Source organism: Channa argus, chromosome 5 (genome assembly GCF_033026475.1).
Source record: "Channa argus isolate prfri chromosome 5, Channa argus male v1.0, whole genome shotgun sequence".
NCBI classification, from domain to species: Eukaryota; Metazoa; Chordata; class Actinopteri; order Anabantiformes; family Channidae; genus Channa; species Channa argus.
Window position 1 is genome coordinate 14,826,995 of NC_090201.1, and position 24,665 is coordinate 14,851,659.

Sequence of the window (24,665 nt, forward strand, 5' to 3'; positions counted from 1 at the left end):
AAAGACACAATGTGCCTGATGTGCAACAGTTTCCCTCTCATTAGCCTGTCTCCTTCCAAAGTGAACACCTGAATCACTCAGATCGAAATAATTGACCTGACACACTGTGGCTTTTGGTGGGAGAGAAGAGCCAGATGCAAACAGAGAAAACAGTGACACACTTTTATTCTAACAGTTTATCTCATCACCACCTTTGCCTTTACTTTATACACTCTATGCAGATAAGATATCCAGCTACCTATTTAGAACCAGTCTGCATTAAAAAAGAACAGACTTTTGTTAATTTTACTTAAAACTAAAAACAGTCACATACATGAGTAATTTCTCCTCTATGGTCTCTTCTCAAATTGCTGTCAACTATAAAGAAGCAGAGAAAACAGCTGCAGTTTATCAGGGGAAACAATAACTGACACTGGAGGACATGGGGCCAGAAACATTAGATACAGACTGTGTGTCTTCAAAAGTCAAAAAGCATTTAAGGTGAAACTGAGAAAATTCAACATCAAGCAGCTTAATTTTCTTAAGTGAAACAGAAAGATATGGCATTAAAACTAGTGTGGTCTTGTCACTGCATGTTTCTCTGTTAAAGTTTGCCCCTCTGCTTATTTAAACCTGGAGGACAGCTCAATGACAAGTTCTGTCGTAAGACACAATTAAGAGATCTCAGATCAAAACTACAAAAAAAATAAGAATAAAAAGGTGTGAGATCTCACTTCATATGTATATTCCCGTGCTCTTTTCTTTTCGACCCACTCACCTCTTTCACATGTTTGTCCTCCGAATCCAAGAGGACAATCACAACTGAATGAGCCCCACAGGTTTACACAGGTCCCTCCGTTCAGACACGGGTTATTGTTGCAGAAATGTCTTTTGGCAGAACATCCTAGAAGAGCAAGAGAACAACAGATCTTTCGGTTTAATTTTTCCTCCTTTATTACATCATCAAACTAGCAAAAACTTAGTATTAGTATTAAACTATTCATAGCAGACACAATGATCCTCTCCCACTGACTCTACATTCCTGCTGTGCTCATTATATATTTCAGTGTTATTTTCTCTTCTCTCACTTAGCCGCTCTACCTGTGAGCACAATTTGACAGCAAAACAGTCACAGGTTTATGAGATAAAGAAAAACAGCCAAACAGCACTTTAAAACTCTGCGGACCTGGCAGAGTTCCATTGTTAGCGATGAAGCTGGCCATGTCTATGAGCTGGTTGTCAATACGCAGATTCTTCATGCAGCCAACAAACTGCTGATTGAGAACGGGAAAATCTTCTGGAAGTTTGGGGACTCCTCCTAAGAGTAGTGGCCCGGTCAGGTCCAAAGATCTGACGACACAGAACCCACAAACATTTACTATATGCACTCGGCACCAAACAAATCAACAGCGAGGGGGGGGATCACATGAAATATTCATCACAGAGATGCAGTGTTATTTTTCACCTGGAGATGAAAACAGAATAAACATATTACACCCTGGAGATGTTGAACTTTATTTCCTAACAAGTTTACTCTCTCTTAATTAGCCTACTACAAAGACAGTTGTGAATCAAATTAGAGGATTCAATACAGAAGTAATGAAGGAAACTGTAAAGCAAAGAGAAAATTTTTGTTTATGAAATTCACCCTATAATGAGAATTATCTTCTGCAGATGTACTTACTTTTTGGATCCTGATTGGCTACCCTGAGCAGAGCAGGTGTAGTTTCCGATCATGTGGCCAAACCTCAGGGCCACAGAGGTGTCACAGTTGTCCACAGTCACTACGACAACCTTCTGGTCTGAAGGGCCCTGTGGCAGGCCAGCCTGGTTTAGGATCGGCTGTGCAGAAGAGACAAACTCAAGAAATTAAAGACAAATTATGGAGCGCCTTCCTTCAGAGAGATCCTGGTAAAAACCGCAAGGATTAAAAATGATAACGACTTATCACCATGACTCGATTAAAACATTTTGTTTTTATCAAAACAAACTCTGTGGCTCCTTGGTTCTTTCTTTACCAATACATTTTGTTTTTCATGTGTATGCAAAAAGATTTGAATTAGTGCAGCACAGCAGACACAGTATAAACAATTTGATTTGGATGGACAGATAAAAGAACTTTATTTTTCAGTGTGAGTGTTCAATAATAATTATATTCATTCTTAAAAGATTTGTTGGGGGAAAAAACAGAATCTGTATTTTTCACTTGCTTAAGTATTTTGGTCACTCAGCATTTATAATTTGAACACAGTAACTGGCTGTTGTGCAAATATCTCATTACTCTGAAATGCTGATTTTAACAAAGCAATAATCCATAAAGCAGCACAACAACTTCTGGTAATCTCAGCTTCAGTTGAGCGCTACATAACTTAATAACCCAGATTAAAACCTGGACATTTAAATCTGGAAAACAACAGCCAAATAAATTACTGTTGCATCACGCTCTGTTCAATCCTTGTTCGGCTCCAACTTACTGTTGTTGAGCGGTTTAATAATTCATCACATAACAGCATGAGCCAAAGGCAACGGCTGGCAAGCAAACACACACAGGCACGCACAGGAGAAGAGCTCTGCAGGACATCATCCCTGTCGACAAAGGATGTTCTTCAGTGGCTGAAAAATCAATGCTTTTGAAAAGGGGGGGACAACAAAAGGAGGAGGGGTCTGCGGGGGAGAGAATAATGATCCTGTCAATAAAAGGTTATGACCTCTTTTTACACTGGCCAGTTACTCTGAGGTCACATAGAGCTCATGTTAACCCTAAGTGTAGGTTCAAGCTGCTGTTGCAAGCTGAGAGCGAAGCTCACACAGAACTGACTGACTTGGGCACCTGCAGCAGAGGAGGGGCCAGTGAGCTGTCAGCTGGTCGGACAGGATTTAGCAGGAATTAGCTCTGCTCATGATAATAAGCAATGGCTCATTGCTGGTGGCTTGAGAACACACACAAGCTTTAGTTTTCCATGAGGTTAAACTAAAATAGATTATAATTACCTTACTGCTCGGATTTTATGAAGCCTTGTGTTTGCTGTCTGATCCCTTAATTAAAGTGTGCAGAAGAGACACCCAGCTACAGATAGACTCTAGATATTGTAAAATCTTCAGCAGCAGATTTATTACAACAAAAGATCTCTCATCTAGAAATACAGTAATGACAAACAGATTTTTAGCCAAAGGCACTACCACAATTTAATGTCTCTCACATATTTTTATCATTGAGTAGATGAAATCTCACTGACCCTTTATTAGGACAGGTCTATATTTGATGGTCTGCATGCGGTTACAATTAGGCACTCTCTTTGTGTCTTGTAATCACAGTTTGCAGAGTGGTAGTGAAATGAAAAAGAAACGACCAACAGTTACACTACACTATGTGTCTGTCTCTTCACACTAGCTCACCTAGAGGTCAACATTACTCTCTGAAAAAGAAACGTCAGTTCTCACTGTCCGCAGTTTTATATATATATATATATATATATATATATATATATATATATATATATATATATATATATATTTTTTTTTTTTAATATTACGCACAATAGAAGACAGCTTTACCGTACACCCCAGTGGAAAACTGTTTTTTAATGTAAAACTGAAAACTGCACGAGAACATGTGTAAAACAGCGAAACTGTCAGACTAAGGTGCTGCAGGGATTCTTTGATGTGTTAAGAAAATGCTTCTATGATGCTGATATGCTATAACATTACCACAATGTAAGTGTTTACCAGGTCCACCATCTTAATTTAACCTGCTAATAAGAACTAAGAACAAGGTAAAATTATTGAAATTTACCTATTATTTCAGCTTCAGCAGGCTGTAAACATCAGAATCAAACTTCACAGCGATCCATAAAATTGAGACATTTAATTCAAATCAAGGCTACTGGCCTTTTGCTGGCTCTTGAGGAAAAGAACAGCAAATCACAGAAAGAAAAAAGAAAAAAATTACCCTCTGGGGATCATGAAGCTGTGTATGAAATTTTAAAATACCAATTGGACATGGTAGACTTCAAAAATTTATTTGGGTTACACAGGTCCTTTTACTACACCTCCATGACAATTTTAGTCATGTAAGAAGATTAACTGATGTCTGTACTTTTTGAAGACATGATTTGTATTTTCAGAGTAGAAAAATATCCTACACGTTTTTCCTCAAAAAGAATAGATCCTGTTATTGAGCACTGTTCCCAGAGGAAGTCTTTTGTTTTTCACTGTGGATCTTGTCACTGCTCAGCACTGAAATGTTAAGCAGATGGAAACAGACAAAACGTGGCTTTTATTTTTCAGCTGATGTTCCTAGAGACCAATTTGTTACAAATTTGTTGATGATGGAACAAGCAAACACACCGTGTGAACTGCCAAAGGCGAAATCTTCCGACATGCTTTTTTCCACAGCTTTCCTTTTTCTGTGAAAGGTCTAAAACAGGCAGCGCTCCAGTTTGTAAGCTCCTTTCACTGACCTCTGCTGTCATCAGTCACGGCTGTTGACTGTGCAATAATGACTGTCTGTCACTATGTCTTTCTGCTGCACAAAAACCCCGTCCTGTCAACACTGATTGGAATGCACATATTTGCTCAGGACCACATTAAACACTGCTCCAATCTGCCGCTACAGGGGATTATGGGAATATGAGTTGTGCAGAAGGATCATGGCAGAAAGCAACACAAATATGGGATCTAAGATTGACTGAAAAAAACCATAGCAACAAGAGGGGTCAGCCCTGAAGCGCAGCATCTCCGTTCAAAGCCCAAGTCAACACTTCTCTCAGCTTTTCTTTACCCTCCTTTCGCTCCTCTCTTGCTCCACTTTTCTGTCCTCGATGGAGAACAGAGAGAGAGGCACCTTCCCCGGGGCCGCATCATTCACTGCCCATGGTCTCAAGGGAAGCAGAGCCAAACACAAAGGCAGCGGTCATTGCCATTCTCCACAGTCCCCCACCACCCTGAAAGCCACATTTCAATCTAAAATGTCCCCTCCCCACCTCACCCTGCCCCATCCCCTGCGGACAGGGACGGGCCAGAGTGGGCCACCGTTGGACACCTCAAGAGTGAGGAGCCGTGTTTCTACTTCAGAGGACTCACAGAGGAGGACAGGGCGGATTAATTCCGTGAACAATGTGGCTGCAGCTGGACACAATTAGCATGTCCATAACTAAAAGTCTGCCAAATATTGAATATAACGAATACATATACCTGGCTTCCAGGTTTAACCTACCTACCTATAAGTAATCAATCAATTATTTACATTTAGTCATTTGGCCTTTTTTTCAAAGCTTACAAGTTGCACTGACACACACCAGGAGTAACTTGGGGATCAGTGCCTTGCATATTAGGAAATAATGTAATTAGTTAAATCTCAATGCATAATCAGTTATTGAATGTAACTCATAGTTGCTTTATGTACTAATTTAAAGTATATGACACCAAATCATCTAGAGCCTTGTTACATAGTTACATGTTATTTCATTTGATTATGTTCAGTATGCTTTTAGAAATGTGAGGCTGTTTTTAATCAAGCTGGATATCAGATGGAAACTTCACACTGCTTGAATGATATCATCCTCCAACATACAGCACACTTTCAGATGTAAAATGCCTGATGGTCATTTGATTTTGACTTGGTACCAGAGCGACTATGTTGACAAAGAACAGACTAGTTTTTAGCCACAGGTCAACAAGATTCTCCCACTTCATTTCTGCTGGCTGAAATCTGACATGGCCACGTTATTATAGATGCTCAATGGAAATGTGCATAGTGGGGGTGTTGCCTGGCAACATCTTTATGATGCAAAGTGACTTCCTCAGACAAAAATGTCATATCCTGTGTGTTGGTCCTGGGTGGCAAAATACTGAGAGACCAGAGACAGGAGCTCCATTCAACTCCACTGATTGAGTTGTTGTGAAGTTCTTACAGTCAAAGTCAAAAAATATTCAATCTGAGCATATCTGGAAACAACATTGGCTTTCCACTGTCTGACATTCATTCATCAACCCCCCACCTCCACTGTCTGTCAATGTGTAGTTGGTGCATTGGCTCTCTTCCAGATCATCAGACTCTCAGCATCGAATCTTTAGTCTACCAGAACATCAGCGCTAAAGAGGCACAACAACAAAATTATGTAGCTCAGGCATTCCTCTCTGCACTCTGGTTTACACCCACTACAGTTAAGTCTAAAAGATGGTTCATGTCAGCGGCCAGTTATCACTGAAAACCTCTCTACATAGAAACTACAGTCTATACTGATGATGAGAGCAGCTCAGATAATAGCTACAATGAGAGGAAATTAACTTTTTTGTGCACTACCATCACTCTGATCAGTGACAACTACTGTGAATGCTCTTGCATGGAGTTGTTTCAGACTATTGATACCTCTCTGAATGGTGTCTATATAGTAAATATAAAGTTAGAATCAGTACCTAATTATCTAAACACTTCTGTGTTCAATCTATCTTTTCATTTAACTCTTGACAACCAGACAAATATTTCTCAAATATGTTGAACTACTGCTTTAACTGGCATGCACCAAATCACCATCAATCAGCAATCATGTTTAACTAGAAGCAAAGACTTATATCTCACTTGTGTTTTTACATGCAGAAATAGGGGGCGCCTAGTAGAGCATTGGGTTGAGATGCAGAAGGCTGCATGTGAGAGTTGCGGCAGTAAGGGCATCTGGCCTAAAAACTCACGCCAAATCAACGTGCTAAAACACATTCCACTGTGGCAACCCCTGAAGGGACAAGCCAAAAGCTGTTGATCATTTTTGATATTTACATGCAGAAGTGGAGGGGAATACACTTTCATTAGAGTTGAGACTCTAATGAAACAATTGTAAAGTGGTTAGCCCTGCTGCCTCATATTTAGAAGTTCCCCAGTTTAAAACCGTGGCCGGCAGTGACCTTTCAATGTGGAGTTTAAACGTTCTCCTTGTGTTTGCGTGGGTTTTCCTCGCACAGTCTAAAGACATGCACGTCAAGTTAATTGGTGACTCTAAATCACAGTAGGTTTGAGTGTGAACGCTTGTCTGTCAGCGTGTTTCTTTGTGTTGGCCCCAAGATAGACAGGTGACCTGCCCAGGGTGTACCCCACCTTTCTACCAATGAGAGTTGGGATAGGCTCCAACCCCTTGCCATCCTGAATAGCATAAGTGGTTACAGGTAAAGGACAGATCGACATTACACCGAGTCTTCAGAATAAAACATTTATGCTTGTTTGCCTTCTTAGCTTCAAAGGAATATTAAAGTAAATTAAAGCTCAAACCATATTTTTAAATACAATTTCTGCAAAATTCTCAGTGTTTAAAGCAGTGTAGCATTGTCATACCTTGTTGTAGTAGTTAACCTCCACCACATGCCACTGGCCATCGCTGACACCTCCGAGGATGTACGGTGAAACTGTGGTTTTGGTTTCACCTGGGAAACAGCCAAAGATGTGAATGACTGCACTGCACTTACTACAAATAATTTGTGAAATTAATTTAAACAAGCATTTAAAGAAGGATAATGGATAAATAAACTAGTAGATATTTTACCTGCAGAGAAAGTGAGCTGAATCTGCTCATTAATGATTTCCATGGCAATGAAGTCGTGTTTCTCATTGAAACGTCCATTGTAGAGCAACAAACCATTCGGCTCTTTGGTGGCGAATCTAAAAAAAATAATAATAAAAATTAAATAAACTACGTAATTCTGTTGTAATTCTGTTGTAATTCTGTTGTAATTCTGTTCACTGTTCATCAGTATTTTGATGCCGTCGTCAGTACAATGAACACAGGCACTGCAGTTTATTTTGAGTCGATCAGACAAACGTGTGATGAATTTCTTCCAGTACTGAAGAAGTTTTAATCTTTAGTAGATACTGTAACTAACTCAGCTGCACCACAAATAGGTAAATGTAAGAATTAAATGTATTATTTGTATTAAAGAGTCAGAAACTAGTTGATATGCCTGAGTTAAGATAGAATAAAGTAAATGAAAAAAATATTTTGTAAGTGGCTGGGTTGGTAGAATGGCTGCCTACCGACCACACACTGTCGGAGGTTCAGGCTCCGCTCTGCTCCTTGCCAAATGATAAGACCGTGTCATTTGGCATACTGATGTCAATAATCACAGACAAAGAAAGACAGAAAAAGAAAATGGGCAAATCTCTGGTTTAATATTTATTTATCTCTCTCTCTCTCCTCTCATACACAGAAATCTAGGGCAATGTCAAAGCAGCAGGATGAGGGAAAGCATTACAGCAAGTAAAGAACAAGCATACAGAAACAAGCATACAGTGACAGCTTCAAAATATATTTTCTCATGAAGACTGCAGACAACTGTCAGTGCCATAATCATATCCTGAGTTTCAGATTTCTGTTTGCATCTTCATAATAGAACCAAAGAGCTTAGTGCGATCAATCTTTGCATATTAATGTACACTTCAACATATGCACACACACGCAAAAACTAGGACCAGACAGCCTTACTCTATCTAGGATCAAAGCCTGTGGTGGAGCACATGGTTTAAAAATATCACAATTTACCTGTCAGCTGTGGTCTGTGGGCATAAATCTGATCCTGTGAAAATGGGTCACTGAGTTGTGTAGGAAAAAAAACCTAAACCTAAATCCAGCATAATACTACATTCATTCATTATCCATTCAACAGGGGACCCAACAACAAGTCTCCTGTGCATCTGCCAACAGAGGTGTGAGAGACCTGCTGGTGTTCATTACTCCATTAAGAAACAGCCTAATTTTTCCTGAAATACAAGTCTTTCTTAAGGGAAGCTTTACATCCTTTACATGCTCTCAGTGAAAATGAGCAGTGGCCCAACCCCCCCCATCTTTATTCTTCAGGGTTAGATCATATACTGTATATGATGCTGTTTGTGCAGTATTCTTGACCTGGAGAAGAGCCAGGGGGCACGGCACTGCTGACCTGCTTGCTAAGAGCAAGACAGCAATGTTAGTACAGTGGCCTGATTATAATAGCTGAGCTCGTAGATCCCAGATAGAGCACTAAGACAGCTGCTACACTTTCAGAAAAAAATACAGATCAGAATTATGATGCCAAGACAATTCCTCATAAGCATTTTCTTTGTATAGAATTTAAAAGGCTTCTCCACGTTGCCCCTTGAGACGTCTGAACAATGAGACTAATGTGAGTATTCAGCTGGAACTAACTGGCATCACTTCATGTCACATTAGGCACCCATCAGTAAAAATAACAACCAGTCAGCCCTTACTGTATGTAGGGAACCATGTCACGCAATTCTTACATGCTGCGATGCATACGACATGTAATAAATTATGCCATCAATAAGTTTAATATAAAGTTTAAAAATGGTGTAAAATTATGTATTTTATATGAACTGTTAGGAAAGGAGTCCATGAGGCTGAGATTTTTTATTTTTTTCAGGTTGGCAAATATTGTATAATATATATAACTGCACAATGATACATGATTGTGCAGTTATTCATGGATCCCAGAATATTAATTACTTTTAATACGAATTACTATTATTAGTCAAAATATTACATAAAAGCTTTAACACAAGGCTGAATTAGAGGCTGAGTAAAACAACACTAAAAAACTAAAGTTAAATCACAATGTACATATTTTAACATTTATTATTGCTTCCACTTTTACCACATATTTGTAGTAGGAAGATATATATGGTTTTAAAGAAGGAATGTAAATATAGCAGACATTACACCTGGGTGCATAATCAAATTCAGAATGATTCACTGCTCTAATGTCTGTGGAATCTTGCTCAACATGACTTAAACATCTTCAGGCACAGTTCAGTTTAAGAGATGCCGAGATATAAAAGGGCCCAACCGAAATACCATAATCTTAAAAGTGTTCATATCTATCAAGTGCCGATCCCATGATACTGAGCTTGTGAAATCTCAGCCTTAGTTGCAGAGCTCCAGAGCTGCAACTGTGATAGAAATAGAGCTAAAATTATCCATCAGTCTAACAAGATCCACATCCTGAGCTGTTCATCAAAACAGAGGCTCTTTCTGCTTGTCTATGCAGTTCAGGCTCAGGTAATGGGATCAGGTAACAGAGCCACTTGTAGACCTCACTGACCTCCAGCTCTCAGTATCGACACCTTTTACACATCAGCTACTTCACAGATTCTCTGACCTGCCAATGAAATGTAGACAGCTTTCATAACAGGTTTGAGCAGTTCTCCATCAAAAAAGGACTGCCATCTGAACCCCGTACAAAGAAAGGCTGGGTCCATAAAGCACAAGGGGGATATTAATTCCATCAGCAACCATGAGTGTTAGCCTCTGCCAAACACGTCTAAGGTGACAACAATGACAATAAGTAAAGGAAAACGCTGGAACATGTTCTCTGTGATGCCATCTGAGAGCCGATTCTTGTTGTCACTTGTTGTGACAGATATCAAACAGAACGGACGGCTTTTATCGTCGATTATATTTCATCACATGGATGATTCATGCAGATTTTTGGACCCGCTGTCTTTGCATGTGTTCAGCATTCACAGCCCATCTGCTCCCACTCCACAAACCACCACCAGCCACACCAGCTTCAGTTTCAGCCTCAGTATGTTGTACCTGCATAATAACTAATTTAGCAACACAGTGATGTCAGTATGTACAACAAAATCAAACCTTTCTTCTGGGAATTATGATCCTATAGACCTATGAGACAAGAACAATGAAAACTATGGGTTTAGCTGACTAAAGTTAATGTTGTTAAAAAGTAAAACTAGAACTAACACTATGTTTACAGGCATTGCCATAAGGTGAAATAACAACAAGATTAAGACTTTGCAAAAAGTAAAACTGACCCAAATTGCTTGTCTGCTTTTAAACTACTGTAATGAAAGTTACATGATGCAGCTTTATATTTTGTGCTGTGTGGAGAAGAGAAAGAGCCCTCAGCTCAAATCTTTGCTAAATGCTAATTATGGCAAGAGATAGCACCTCCAGCTCTCTCGAAACTGTCGACATTAGCAATTACGTTGCTGTTTGTGTTTCTCAAGTCAGAGAATAGTCTGAAAATTGTCTGAGACTTTTGAATCTTTTCCAAGGCTAGGAAAAATGAAGTGGTCAGTATTTAGTTTTTAACATCTCAGTATTAAACATATGACATGTTGTCACATAGGGTATAACTTTCCCTGACACTGATTTGTGATATTAAGATTTGATAAATTCGATTTTACTACTTTTACACTGCGCCTAAATATAACACCTCTTTCAAGATGACAGGGACTGTATTCCCAGCAGGGTTACAGAGAAAAATAAAAAGGTACTTTTCATTCAGGGACAAAAACTAAAACCTAAAGCTGAAATAAAAAGGTAAGCTCACTACAGAAAAATGACTAAAATGACCCTAAACGAAAGAACAGACATTGCTATTATACACAATGACTGCACACTCCTCTAACAATAGCCTCTGTCAAGCATCACCTTTATGGAGGCAGACTGTGCTAAAACAGAGGATGACTCAGACCCCCCACATCTTCATGTTCTGCAGGTCTTGTTTCCAGAAAACACAGTTCCTTGTGACAGTGAAACATGACAGACTACGGCACAATATGGACGCCTCTAACATACAATGGCTTTAAGCAGTGGTTTTGTCTTCATAGCATCAGTTTTATAAACTTCTGCTAAAGGGACTCTATGTAAGATAGCGGTTGTTCAATGATCCCATTACTGCTTTAAAACATTATTACGGTTACATAAACTGGAAGGAGGGGGCATACTTCAGTGGAGAGAGCATGCATGCAGAGGACATGGGGGTGGATAAAATGAGCATCACATACTACAAAAAGGCAGCTGATCCAGGTGAACTGCATGGTGGCAAAGGTGCTTACATGAGAGAGAGGGTGAAGTGAAAGCGCTGGCGGAGGCCCTTGAAGGTCAGGAAGGAGTGCGGGGGGAAGTTGCGTGTGGTCATCTCACAGTAGGGCTTCTCATACCCACCGGGTGGACACTCGCATTTAAAGCCTCCAACCAGCAAATTGACACATGTTCCTCCATTCTTGCAAACTCCTGGAGCACAGCGGCCAGAGCGGGAAGACAGCTCACAGCGCTCTCCTGGGCAGAAAGAGATGGATGGAAGAGGAGGAAAGAAATGAGAATTAATATTGTTTGTGACAAACAGCATGACCTCAGTCATCCCTGTGGATTCCACCTCAGGGAGTCCAGACTGTTGTATTGTTTGTGCCCTGTTTATGTACCTTTACTAAGTGTAACATCATCCACCTCATATTAGTGAGAACCATGAAAAATACAGCTGTTTCAGACGCACGACTAAATGAAAATCAAACTATACCGAAGTTTAAATTCACTTTTTATCTTAAAAATGAGGAAAAATTACTGTTTGCTTTTCAACTGTGTCTGCAGCTTCAGTCTTTCTGTTTCCTGTGTCACACCCAGCATGATTCGCCCTTCTCTCTCTGGGAATACAGCTGCAGTTTGTGCTGGGTTCATATTCAGTGGGACAACATAACTGGTTCCAAACAATGAGTTGGAAGTGTTTATGCATTCAGACTCTGAATCTGTCAAACAAAATATTTGCAGTTTCTGCAAACTGTGGTGGCTCATTCTATTTTTTTCCCACACTTTACAGATATTGATACAAATATTGAGTTCATTTTACATTGCAGCTAGAAGTAACATAAGTTGTTGTGTCCTGACTCTGTCCGAAATTGCGCTGCAATGCAAGCAGATTTACAGAAAGCCTCTTTCAAGGTGACTCTGTTTTGATCCTTTACATAATAAAGATTTGTCAAGCCTATATTAAATTACAGCCAAAGATAAGTTATGGTTTATAAATCAGGTTCTAAACAATTTTCTGAATGGGATTTTTGCCGTTTTCCTTAGTTGTCTATGACGTAAAACTAATTTTTTGGACAGTAAAAATACATATGTCGCGACTGATTTCTGGCAGTTTATAGATACAGCAATCAGTGCTTCCTGTAGTCAATAGTCCTGGGTTACACTAAATTCTGAGGGATAAGGCAAAGCAAAGGATCGATTGGTGTGATGGAGAAGAGCCGCGCAGCTCTGGTACATGAGAGAGGGACAGTGAGATGGTGACCCTCTTGTTTCTGTGCTCTGTGGTTCCTGCTCACATGCTTCATGCCGTTTGTCTAGAACCTCGGGACGGGAGGCTGCAGCAGTCGCTCAAGCGAGACTGCTTGCTCTCCCATGTGTGACCTGGAATTTCTGTCAGAGCCCCTCAGTCAGCGAAGACTTCCGCTGTGTGCAGCAATACTGTAACACTGCCACACACATTTTCATCCAACAACGCTGACACACAAGCCTTTTATTTACCCGGACTATTAATCACTTCATTCACAGTCCACTGAAAGCAAGTTTCTTTTTTTTGATGCCGTTGTCTGGATACGTCTATTCAAATCAAAGTCAAGGGTTCAAACAAGAGACGCTGGATGGGATTTTTAAGTTGCTGATAATGAACCTGAACATTCATCAACATAGATCATTTTGGACCACAGAGGCAAAGAAAGCACATTCAGAGGACAAACCTTAGCTACAACCAGCCACGCAAGTCTTATAGAAGGTTAAGTTATTACTTTAATGCTGAGAAATAATTAATTCGTGATTTCCAGCTAAGTGAACCTGTTGGCATGCTGTGGCTTAAATTTATCTGGTGTATAACTTCAATTGTTGTCTGTTTATGGGTAATTCCTCAGCTGAAATTTTGACCACTTGCTTTAAAAGAAAGAGGCAACAGAGTGTTGAAGCACAACCTTTTGTTATAGATTTACTAACTGTCGTGAATCTGTCATAAAGGTCAAGGTATTGCTGAATGTACCTGTTCAGAACAAAAGAAGACTCTTAACTGTTAGGTGACAGAACCTCAAACAAGTCCATCTGTCATCAAAAAGCAATTGCTTTTGCAGGATTTCTTAAAGTTATGTTAAGGATTAAAATCCTCAATTGTATAACTCTAATTCTAAGGGTCAAAGAGCCCTATTTGCCATTAGCAGAAGAGTGTGCTAACAACTACTACAGTATATCTCTGAAATTTGACAAATTAGATGGCGCCTTTTCTTTAATCTTTAATAACTTATTTTAAAAGACGATTGTGTAAAATCCTACTGTGAAAACTAAGAACTAGAACTTAAATACATTTTGTTAAGTGAGAAGTGCAACAATGCAGTGCAGTGGCATAAAAGTGAAATACAAGTATTTAAATAACAACAAAATTGTTGCATATTTGAAATAAAGCATAATTGCTGCTCCAGACTGTCATGTCCCTACTGATGCTTCCTGATGACAAACAGCTACTGCTGGCCAGCCGACTGAAGACTAAAGCCCCTCTGTGACTGTGCTGACTGTCTCGTTATTAATTCAGGATCTGGCTGTAGACAATAAGACTACCTGTTTCTTTAAGCTGGCCTAGGAGGCAAACATTGCATTAACAAACAGAACTGTAATAAACTGACACTATATGTTTTGCTGTGGAAAATGCAGTAAGTTCTGGTACAGGCTTAGATTTAGGTGTACCTCTCTACTGATACATGCACCTGATAAAATGCTTTTCAGTTTTCAGTTTATCCCAGCGGGTTGTCTCCACCACAGGTGCTCCTAAAGAGCAGCTTTAGGTTGCCAGGTGAGTGGCACAGTGGGGCAGGGATGGGTTCTCAGAGCCAATTCCACAAAATATCCTTATAAATAATTAAAACTTGTCATGTCTGCTCTATTTATGCTCTTCTATAAGTGCCCAGTACCAACAATCTGTTTGCTGCCAGCATGAATCATTAAAGCAGCTAATCTTACAAACGCCTCAGATATCCTGTTTTTATTTATACTGGAGGAAATGTTTCAGCACTGGGCTCTCATTTTATTATGTACATATATGTGCATAATGAATGTACTTTACTTAAAATTCACTGGAGAATGAAGTTTTTGCTGCCATTTACAACCAAACTCATCAGATCAAACTTTGCATATAAAATGAAAAGTAAGAGCATTTACTAAAGAAAAATCACACCAGGGAATAGAATTAAAAAATGTAACATCTCTGGCCACACATTTAGCAAAAATATATTGTTTTCCTCAAATACAAAATTAAAGGTGACTGCTTATCTAAATCCAGGATATGCAGCTCTATCGCTTTTCTGGTTCATCATAAATTGAATCCAGAGGACTACTTGTGACAAATAAGCCCAATAACCATGTGGCTTGCTGTTGCAGACAGTTGCAGTGAAACTCAACAACAGCTTGTAATCATCTATGTAAACAATCAAAAGAAGTGTTACTTATGATTAAACCTTACAAGAGAATTATCTAAAGGTGCTTTGGATGTGTGCACTGGCAATGTTTGCAAACTGTTCCTCTAACAGATGTTTCCTCAGAGATCTTAAACCTGAGCAGGTGTGTCTGCGCTGCTAGGCAACAGAAAAGGTAACAGATCATCGTTGCTCCTCCAGAGTGAAATGGAGTGGGTGGAACCCTGTGGACACACCAGAAATACTGATAGCACAATCCACTTTTACCATAGTAGAGACTCAGTTTGTTCAAACACAAAATATTCCTGTGATGATGAGAAACTCAGTGTGAGGATGTTCTAAGAACATCATTTAAAACAAGTTTTCAGGCAAATAATAAGATAAGTTAATCAATAATACAGTGACACACAAAACGGGCCTTGATTTGTTAAATAGAATTTATCTAGAAACTCAAATTTAACATAGAACCAGTACTTGCACAGAATAAATGCATCAGAAAGACAAGCACACCCTTTTAGCCATGCTATGGGTGTATGGACAGCAGTGCTGGTGGAGCTGTTCATCAATTGATTATGGGCCTGATTGCACTCTTTCTTCAACTACTGAAATAAATTGCTTTAGGATTTGGCTGCAACATAAACTGCTGTAACCTGGGTGATACTGGGTAAACATTTTAATTAGCACCATCAAATATTCTTTAGTCCCTTACTTAATGTAGGTTTATGAACAAACCACTGCCTATAACAAAAAAAGAAATTACATTGACCATATGATACAATATAGTAAAAATATAAAAAGGTGGAAGACTTTTATAGACACTGTAAATAACATTCCCTTCAGCCTCAGCTTTGTGTTTCGATTAACAACCCTTAGCATGCTAAGAAAGTGAACATGGTAACCATTACACGAGCTAAACATCAGCATGTTGTCATTAGGAGGATGTTATCCTCATAGAACCACCAGCTAACCTGTTACAAATGTGTTACAATTTATTCTGACAGTCAGTGCAGCCTGCAACAAAAGGATATCATATATACACACTACATAATTAAGGCACTGGAACACTCCAGTTTCTTTTCAACCACAGTCTGTGTGTCTGGCAACATTTTTCTATTCATGCTACAGCTCAGAAGCAAATTCTAGTGGCTCTCAGTGCTTAGCAGGTGTTAATTTTAAACACTGGTGTGAGGTGGTTTGAAAATGTGAGTGTGAACAACGAGCAGTTTTCATTCCAAAGCATCCCTGCACATTAAAAGCCCAACAAATGCACTTTTAATTATGGAATGAATTACCACAACGAAGAAAACCATCTTAACGGGTAAATTAGTTAGCTGGTGAATGATATTCACAAACAGATCTAAAATGATCTTTCAGTGATTTTCACATGGTCTTTGAAAAGGTTATGTGTTGTTCTTGCTATGTGTTATAAGAGAAATGTCTGAAAACTACAGGAAGACAACATCTTGTTGTTCAGTGTCTACGCAGTTACTCAGCCAAGCCAAATAATTTACTCTTCAACAGCAAAGATGATGGCGGTTATATATTTTTTCCCATTTTCTGTCCTGCTACCATCTGGCAACGCCTACGATCCAACAGTTCAGCCCACCACAACACACACACACACACACACACACACACACACACACACACACACACACACACACACAGAGAGAGAGAGAGAGAGCCCCGCCACAGTGTGAAGACTCACTGAAGCAGAAAAGTGGGAGTTGTAGTGGAAAAAAAAAATCAACTAAAACCTTCCTGGAATACACTGATGAAACAGTCTGGCAGTGCAGTCATCAACTATAGAATTATATTCACTCTGAGATAAATCAATCAGTTCTGCAAACTAGATCCAACAGCACATGGGTTCAAACCCCCATCATAATGCAGAAAACTGTCTTCGAAGCTGCTTTCAGTGTAACCAGATGAAAACATGCCCACTTCACCCACACATTCACTCTCTGTCAATTCACGTTAAAAGCACCTACAGTTCAGCTCCAACACCCACAGCTGAGCACAGGAATATGTAAGTGCTACTCAACCTGGACTCTCAGTGACTGAGCCCACACACTTAAATGCTGACACTATATGAGGCTCATAAACAGCTGCACAAACAGGTGAAGAAAAATCTTTTATTGTTTGACAATGAATAATGGAAGCTATGCCATTACTTAGAGCACGAAGATGACTCCCGAATTCTATTTTATGAGGAATAAAAAAAAAAACAACTTTCAATTGGCAGCACATGTAACAAGCAGATTTTACAAGTGGCCTTTCACCAACCATTTTAAGAAGTAAAAGCTATGTTTTTAAGTCTGTAAGGATTTTTTTTGTTAACTGAAAACCCATTAAATAACACAGCTATGCTTTTTGTCAATCATTCATCAAATAGTTACGGATGCTTTAACGAATTACCAAGAATATGCAACACAATATACATTATATAGCACTACAAACAATACTACTTCAAATGCTAAAAACATTGCACTATAAAGAAACATGATAAACCGACCAGCATATGTTTCAAAGGCAAAATTAAACTCTAAATTACATTAAAGAGTCAAGATTTGACCCACTTAACCTCTCATCAGAAACATGGGGCAACTTCCCTAATATTCATAATGTATAAATTAGCATGTTTTAGATTTCTTCCTCTTTCAACTCCCCTTTTTCCTTTAAATATAAACCCAGTGAGCAGGCAGTCTTTAACCCTTTGAGGATGTGAATAACATTTGCAAGCAGTTCACATTTTTGCTGCCAACAGTAATAAATTAATTCTTCTCAACATGCTTTGTGATTTTTTTTTCTTAGGTATTTTTACCACAGCAAATGTCACAGCCAGGGGACACTTTCCACCTGTAGCCATCTATAATGAATAATTTCCTTTCATTTACTGCACTCAGCGATACTACCCTTGACAGAGAGATTGTGTTTGTTTTTTTCATGGTAAAACATTCATCACAGAGTTAAGAACTTTCTGAAAATCCCCAGCCTCCATAACAAGCAGCAAAGAGGAAATAGAACTTGTTATATCATCAGCTCCCAATCTTTGGACGTTAACTTTAAACACTCCCACATCTCTGGGTGACATTTGAGTGTAGGTGGGAATAAGCATGGACAGGTTATTCAATGGCTGCAGCACACACAGAAAATAATATGACCAAAAATGCAGAAAAATGAAGAGATGGACCTTTGCGTCATTTAAAATACAGTATTCAATTTAGAGGTTTTCACATGCAACCTTAAACATGATCTGAAAGTAAACCAGAAGAAAAACTAACAACTAAATTAAAATGTGTGCAATCTATGTCTACGATTAACAAATATTTGTGGAAAGCATTTACAGGCATCTGTTTGATTAGCTTTGTGTCTTCTCTGGCTGACTGCAACAGGAAAAGTCAGATCAATAACTCATCACTCAACCTTCATTTGCAGAGCTACGGTCATCAGTGTACAGGACATTCCGCGTCTATAAAGAGCCAGATTCAATAAAAAGCTGAAGAGGAGAGTGAACAGCACCAATGTAGACTTTAAAGTTCCCATGGGATCTTTGCAAGGAGAAGAAATTAACATTTTGAAGGCTTTTGTGTCGACAGCCCTTTTCCCTTCTAGTAGTAGACACATTTGTCCAGCTAAACCTCATTAACTAAACAAGCATGGGAATCAAGGAGCTTTCATTTTATCATATCAAAACAAAAACACAACAGTAAAATGTGAGAAATTCAGAAAGTCTATCAAAAGAAAAGCTGAAAATCTTTACATGAATTAATAACCAGCGTACTACTGTAGTAATGCAAAACACAGCTTCACTGCCAAGCTAAGGCTACACTGACAGAGGCACACTATGAGCAACATGTGGAGTATATTATGTTTAAAATTAAACATAACTAGGGGGATTTTTCTCTATCTAATCTGAGATTAGAGCTGTTACACTGTTCAATCTGTAAAGCTCTTTGAAACGGACTTGTGATTTATTAAACTGAACCTGAGCTGGTTGAATAGGTTCCCTTTTTGTTAAATCTGAACTTCATATGTTGAAAACCAATCTGTTACTATATGTTCCATCCAGTTTGGCAAGACAAACATCGTTCCATAAACTGCAAACTAACGTGAAACTTCCTCATCTCTCATTCATCTCCATCCCATGATGTTGTTCTCCTGTTTATTTTTACTGGGCTGTGAGATGTGGTCACTGCAGGTAATTTACACATGCAAATAGAAGTCATTTAAAGCAGCTTTTATTTTATTATTATTATTTATTTTTATTTTTTTATATTTATAGACATTTAAAAAAAAACACACCAATTGTGATCTGAACATTACATGTCAGATCTACAACTACATACTAAAGTGATCCAGATCTGATTTTAAGAAGCCCAGTTTGTTGACATTTTCCTATAAATATATGATCTGAGTCAGTTAAGAAATTTGAATTTGGCTACAACATACAGTAGTCCTAATCATAGTTTAGGGTTTAGCTTAATGGCTTCCTGTGTAATGTTTTGCCAAAGACACAGATTAGTCCTCATACTTAAAACCTGTTGTCTATTCATGGTGAAAATACATAATATAATAGTAGCACAAGTATGTACGTATAAAATGAGCTAAGCAAGTAAAAAGGCCAACTATAAAACCTGCTATAGAGCAGAGGTTAATCTAAATTTATCTACAATAATTGCTGACAGTAAATCTGACTCCTGCTTTCATATGAAATCAGAGATTTACAAAAATCCCCACCAATTTTGATTTCATTTTTTAAAATGTTTCAGAATACTCCCTGACAAACAACTAATTGGGTTTACTGGCATTTGAGGCAATGAGATAAAACTGTAAAAAACACCAACAGCAACACTGTTTCAACTGTAATTAGTTTAGCTAAAATAAGAGCTCTCACCTGTGTAGTCCTCAAAGCATTCACATGTGTAGCCTCCCTCTCTGCTGCGACACACACCGTGGGCTCCACAGGGTTTAGAGTAGCAGAGGTCAATCTCCGTCTCACAGTAATCTCCTGTGAAGCCGGTAGGACAGCGGCAGCGCAGCCCAGCGATAGGATGGATAGGTCTGAACAGGATGGTGTCTGAAGCAACAAACGGAGCCAAGCTGTCAAACTTTAGCACGGACACACACTTCATGTAGTTCTCACAAGGCTCACGAAGGCAGATGTTGTCATCAAATGGCAGAACTTCCTGGGAAGAGATCTGAGCTAGAAGGCTGCGGTTCAGGTACAGCCTCTCCTGGAGCTCCTCTGAGCCAAAAAACTCCCCTCCTCCACTTTCAAGCACTCTCCCAGCTCTGTCTACACCGTGGCCCAGTCCTCCAGGCCGCAGGTGCCCTTCTCCTAACACAGGCACAGCCACAGACAGGCTGACGTTGAGGATGCGAGCGCTGACATCTGTGTCGTCCTGGATGTTAAAGATGACGACGTCCTCGCGTGCAGCAGACAGAACACGGGCCACGCCATCAAGAAACTGTGCAAGCAGTAAGGAGAGGAAGTGCTCCTGGGAGGTGTTGGCCAGTCTCAATGTGATACTATTGGACAGCATTTCATCTGTGATAATAGTGACCTGGAGAAGACACTGAGCTGACACCGAGTGGACACCGTCTGAAAAGACAGAAGGTCGTTAACATCAGAAAAATGGTACAACACAGCAGCATCTGGTGATACACAAATTATTCTCAAACACAAGGACGACAGGATGACCTTGCTTTACAGGACATGGATTGGAACAGGCTTGTGATGGCTGTAATGTAATGTAATGTGCTTCTGATATTAGTGATAGGGGACAGAATGAGCCTTCAGCCGTCTAAATTTCCCTCTTTGCATTACTGAACCTACACTACAGCTTGGTAAGTAGACCACAAGTGTTGAATTGAAAATGACATCGTTGAAAAAAGGGGGAATGATTACAGCAAAAAAAAAAACATGTTTCAATAATCCTAACAACATCTACTGAGCTTAGATAAACAGAGCAGCCTCTGTCCACTGATCGAAACAAAATATTCTCAACTCTAAAAAAAACTTTTAAAAAGCCAAAGTGGGTAGTTTTCTCTTCAAACCTTTCATGCTCAAAGTGAAGTGAAGTGAAGGAACACGTCACAAAGTAATTGTAGCTCACAGATGAGTGAATAATTCACAGTCTGAAGTGTCTATAAGACAATGTGGATACACAGACTACACCTGTTGGTGGATTAAGAACATTGTGGAGAAAACCGTAACTCACAATTAGTTATCTTTCAAAGTTGGGCTGAAGAATTAATCACAATTTTCATATCGCAAAAGCTGCAATTTTAATTAAAACATCTTTTTAAAACATGTTTCCTTTTTCAAATGCAACAGACTAAATACCTTGTAGTTCGCTGTCAAAAGTTCTGGGGAGCTTCACTGTCAGCATGACAGTAAATTACTTTTAAAATAAAAAAACAATCTAGTTCCATCCTATTTTGAATGACAAGGTAGTTTTATTTTCTAAAACACCCCTATCTACTATTGCTTTAAAAGATGAGTTGATTAACTTCAAAACAACAAGAAAAACTGAGTCACTAGTAATTGTAGCATCAGCACCTGCAGCAGCTGTGGCTAGGTTGAAGCAGCTGGTGGAGGATTCATGCAGCACCTGCTACTGTAACACTAGACTCATGTGTAAACAGAGCAACAGCATAGCTGTTACTTTACCTTAAAAATAGCTGAGAATAATGAAATACAACATAAAACAACTTTTTATTCATATTCTTGGTTCAGACGAAAAAGTTTTTCTCATTTGCCAAATCAGATAAAATATGTTGCCAAGACTAGGACAAAACAAGTTTATGTTTTCTTTCAATATATTCCAAGTTTCTAATCAGCAATTTCATGCTTATATTCACTGTTCACGCTTTCCTTTCTTTGTCCGGAAGCAGAGATGCTACTTCATTATACATGCTATACTGAATGCCTGAAGTCTCAGCTTCAACAGTCAAAGCATTTCTCAGCTCAGCAAATCTCTTGTCTCTTAGTTTGTTGTTTTGATACCAGATCCAATTAATGTTTTATCCTCTATACATTCAATTCTGACTGTGAATGCAGACATTAAGTGTTTCAAGTTTACTATTCTACAGGTCTTGACTGTACAATACATTAATTTGCGTGTTAGTCCTTTATTAACCAAGTGAGATTTTAAATGCATATGTAAATGAGGTAAATGATTCTGTATCATGCTGCATAATGGTCAGCCTTACGTGACTAATGCACCAAAACATGAACACTATGTACCTCTACTCATACTGACTAATGACTTTGCTCAACCTACTTTTTTTTGCTCATTTTTCCTACTGTAACATATTTACAATAAAATAAAAACTGCTTATCATCCAGTATCAGATGAAAGTCACTGACAGGAGCAGTGGGAGCAGTGCTCACTGAGGGGAGAAAATATAATGAAAACAGCCTCGATCCTCAAATGTCTAGGGACAAAGAACAAAGAACACACAGAAAAGCTGAGTATACTGGTAACAAGCACAAAACCTATGGATTTGTGTCTGCTGCAGCTCATAAGATGCTCCGAATCCAGTAGATAAACTCTGCAACAAATGTCAACTTAACTTTAATCATTCACTATTCTGACGAGTAAGAAACAATTGTGTCAGTCTAAATCATACTTCCCATTACTTCAACTTACATCCCAAATGATTACATACACAATTCATAAAAACTTCATTACAATTTGGAACCAGATGCAATTTAATTTTGTACTTTATCTGATTCCCATCTAATCCAGTTAATACATACATTACTTTTTCTCTTTTGCTTTCTATGTACACATAGAAGCACAACAACCTTAAGCTGAGACTGACTCCAGAGCTTTTTAATTATACAAAACCAAAAGGTTTTTGTTATTAGATGTGTACTACAATGCAAAAGAATTTTGTTAAACCCCAGCCATGATGGCAACAACTGGCCATTATAGAAAAATTAATGATGTGAATTTGCTTTAATTATTCAGGTTACCTTCAAGTGGGGTGCAACAACAGCACACACAGAGAGTAAATGGACTCAGTGGTGGTCACCCAATAACAGCAGGATCGCATTTGAAGAGTGTGTTTTATTCCTTATAAAACGTTGTTGCTTGTCTTGTGAAGATTACCTCATAGACTCAAGGTCACAAAGAGAGACCACTATCACCTCACCAGTGGCCTGCAGGTTTCCTTAGAGCTGACACAAAACAGTTTTAAATCAAATCAAATGTCTTTTAAACAGGCCTCGCCCACTCACTCCAAAGTAATCAATGGGACTCTTTGTTTGGGGCACCTGGGCGTAAGCCAGAGAGCAAAAACTGTGAGCAGAACTGACAGAAACAAACAGCGCTGAACCAAAGTTACCAGATCCTTGTTTGGCACTAGGCAAGTTTAAACAAGGAGTGCCAGGAAGGGGAGGGAGGAAAATGAGTAGGGGGAGATTTAGTGGTGGGGGGGGGTCATAGAGGAAGTGAAACAGAGAAGCATGTTTGACACAGCTTTAATCCTTCTGCTTTCAGTCAAGCACTTCCAGCACAGCACAGGGCCTTAATAGAGGAAGTGAGGGGAAAAAAACATCAAAGAAAAGACACAAGCAGGGTCGCTCATCTTATTCACACTATACTGTAAACACAAACACACACACACACACACACACCTGTGTACACGCGAAAACACATAAGAGGAGGAACATTAAGAGAACACAAAGGCAGAACAGATCATGACCTACACTCCAGTGTTTGAGGTCATGTTTGTTATTCATCAATATTTAAGACAATATTAAGCTTAATATTTAAGCTTGGAGGTCACAAACCCTCACACAAGAATCAAGATAAATATCTCCCAGAGCCAAAATCCCTAAATGTTCTGTTAATATCATAAAAAGGGGGCTTGGTAGCTCAGTGGTAGAGCATTAAATTGGGATGCAGAGAGACAGCGGGTTCGAAACCCACTCCACCAGGCGTGGCCACACCCAGCCACCAAGGGTGACCTGGATTTAGAAAAAAATAATAAAAAATGGGAGGGTTGTGGCAGGAATCAACGTGCAGAACACGATCCGCTGTGGCGACCCCTGCAGGGACAAAAAGAAAGCCGTTGATCTTTGTTCAGTTAATATCATAAAACACTTAAGAAATTTTGAGAAGCTGAAATCAGGAAATGGTTGGCATTTTCACTAAAACAAAGTAAATGATTTATTGCTAGAACATACATTTTTGATAACAAAGAAATAATTTTTATAACTGTGAGAGATCACAAAGGCTTTAACACAATGGCCCTGATGACTGAGATGTTTATAGTTACATCTAATGTTACGATCGGTCAGGTTTTAAAAGAGAAACAATAATTATTTCGGCACAGTAAATCATGATTATATTACACTGTAGATTAACATTTTACCTAGTGAGTTTGGGAAGTTTTTCCTCTCCACTGTTGCCTACGGCCTGCTCAAGGGGGTTTGATGGGTTCT

General features: G+C 39.0%; 1 protein-coding gene across 4 annotated transcripts in view; it reads right to left on the bottom strand.

Annotated features, from left to right (window-relative positions):
* Positions 1-24,665, bottom strand: part of celsr2 (cadherin, EGF LAG seven-pass G-type receptor 2) — a 54,671-nt gene that overhangs the window by 14,568 nt on the left and 15,438 nt on the right. For all 4 annotated transcript variants that reach the window (XM_067505171.1, XM_067505173.1, XM_067505174.1 and 1 more), the window contains exons 2-8: positions 20,103-20,810; positions 11,819-12,041; positions 7,512-7,627; positions 7,304-7,392; positions 1,664-1,821; positions 1,166-1,329; positions 758-883 (exon numbers count right to left, since the gene is read on the bottom strand). In XM_067505171.1, the coding sequence (XP_067361272.1) occupies positions 758-883; positions 1,166-1,329; positions 1,664-1,821; positions 7,304-7,392; positions 7,512-7,627; positions 11,819-12,041; positions 20,103-20,810 (1,584 nt within the window). The remainder of the gene's footprint in view (positions 1-757; positions 884-1,165; positions 1,330-1,663; positions 1,822-7,303; positions 7,393-7,511; positions 7,628-11,818; positions 12,042-20,102; positions 20,811-24,665) is intronic.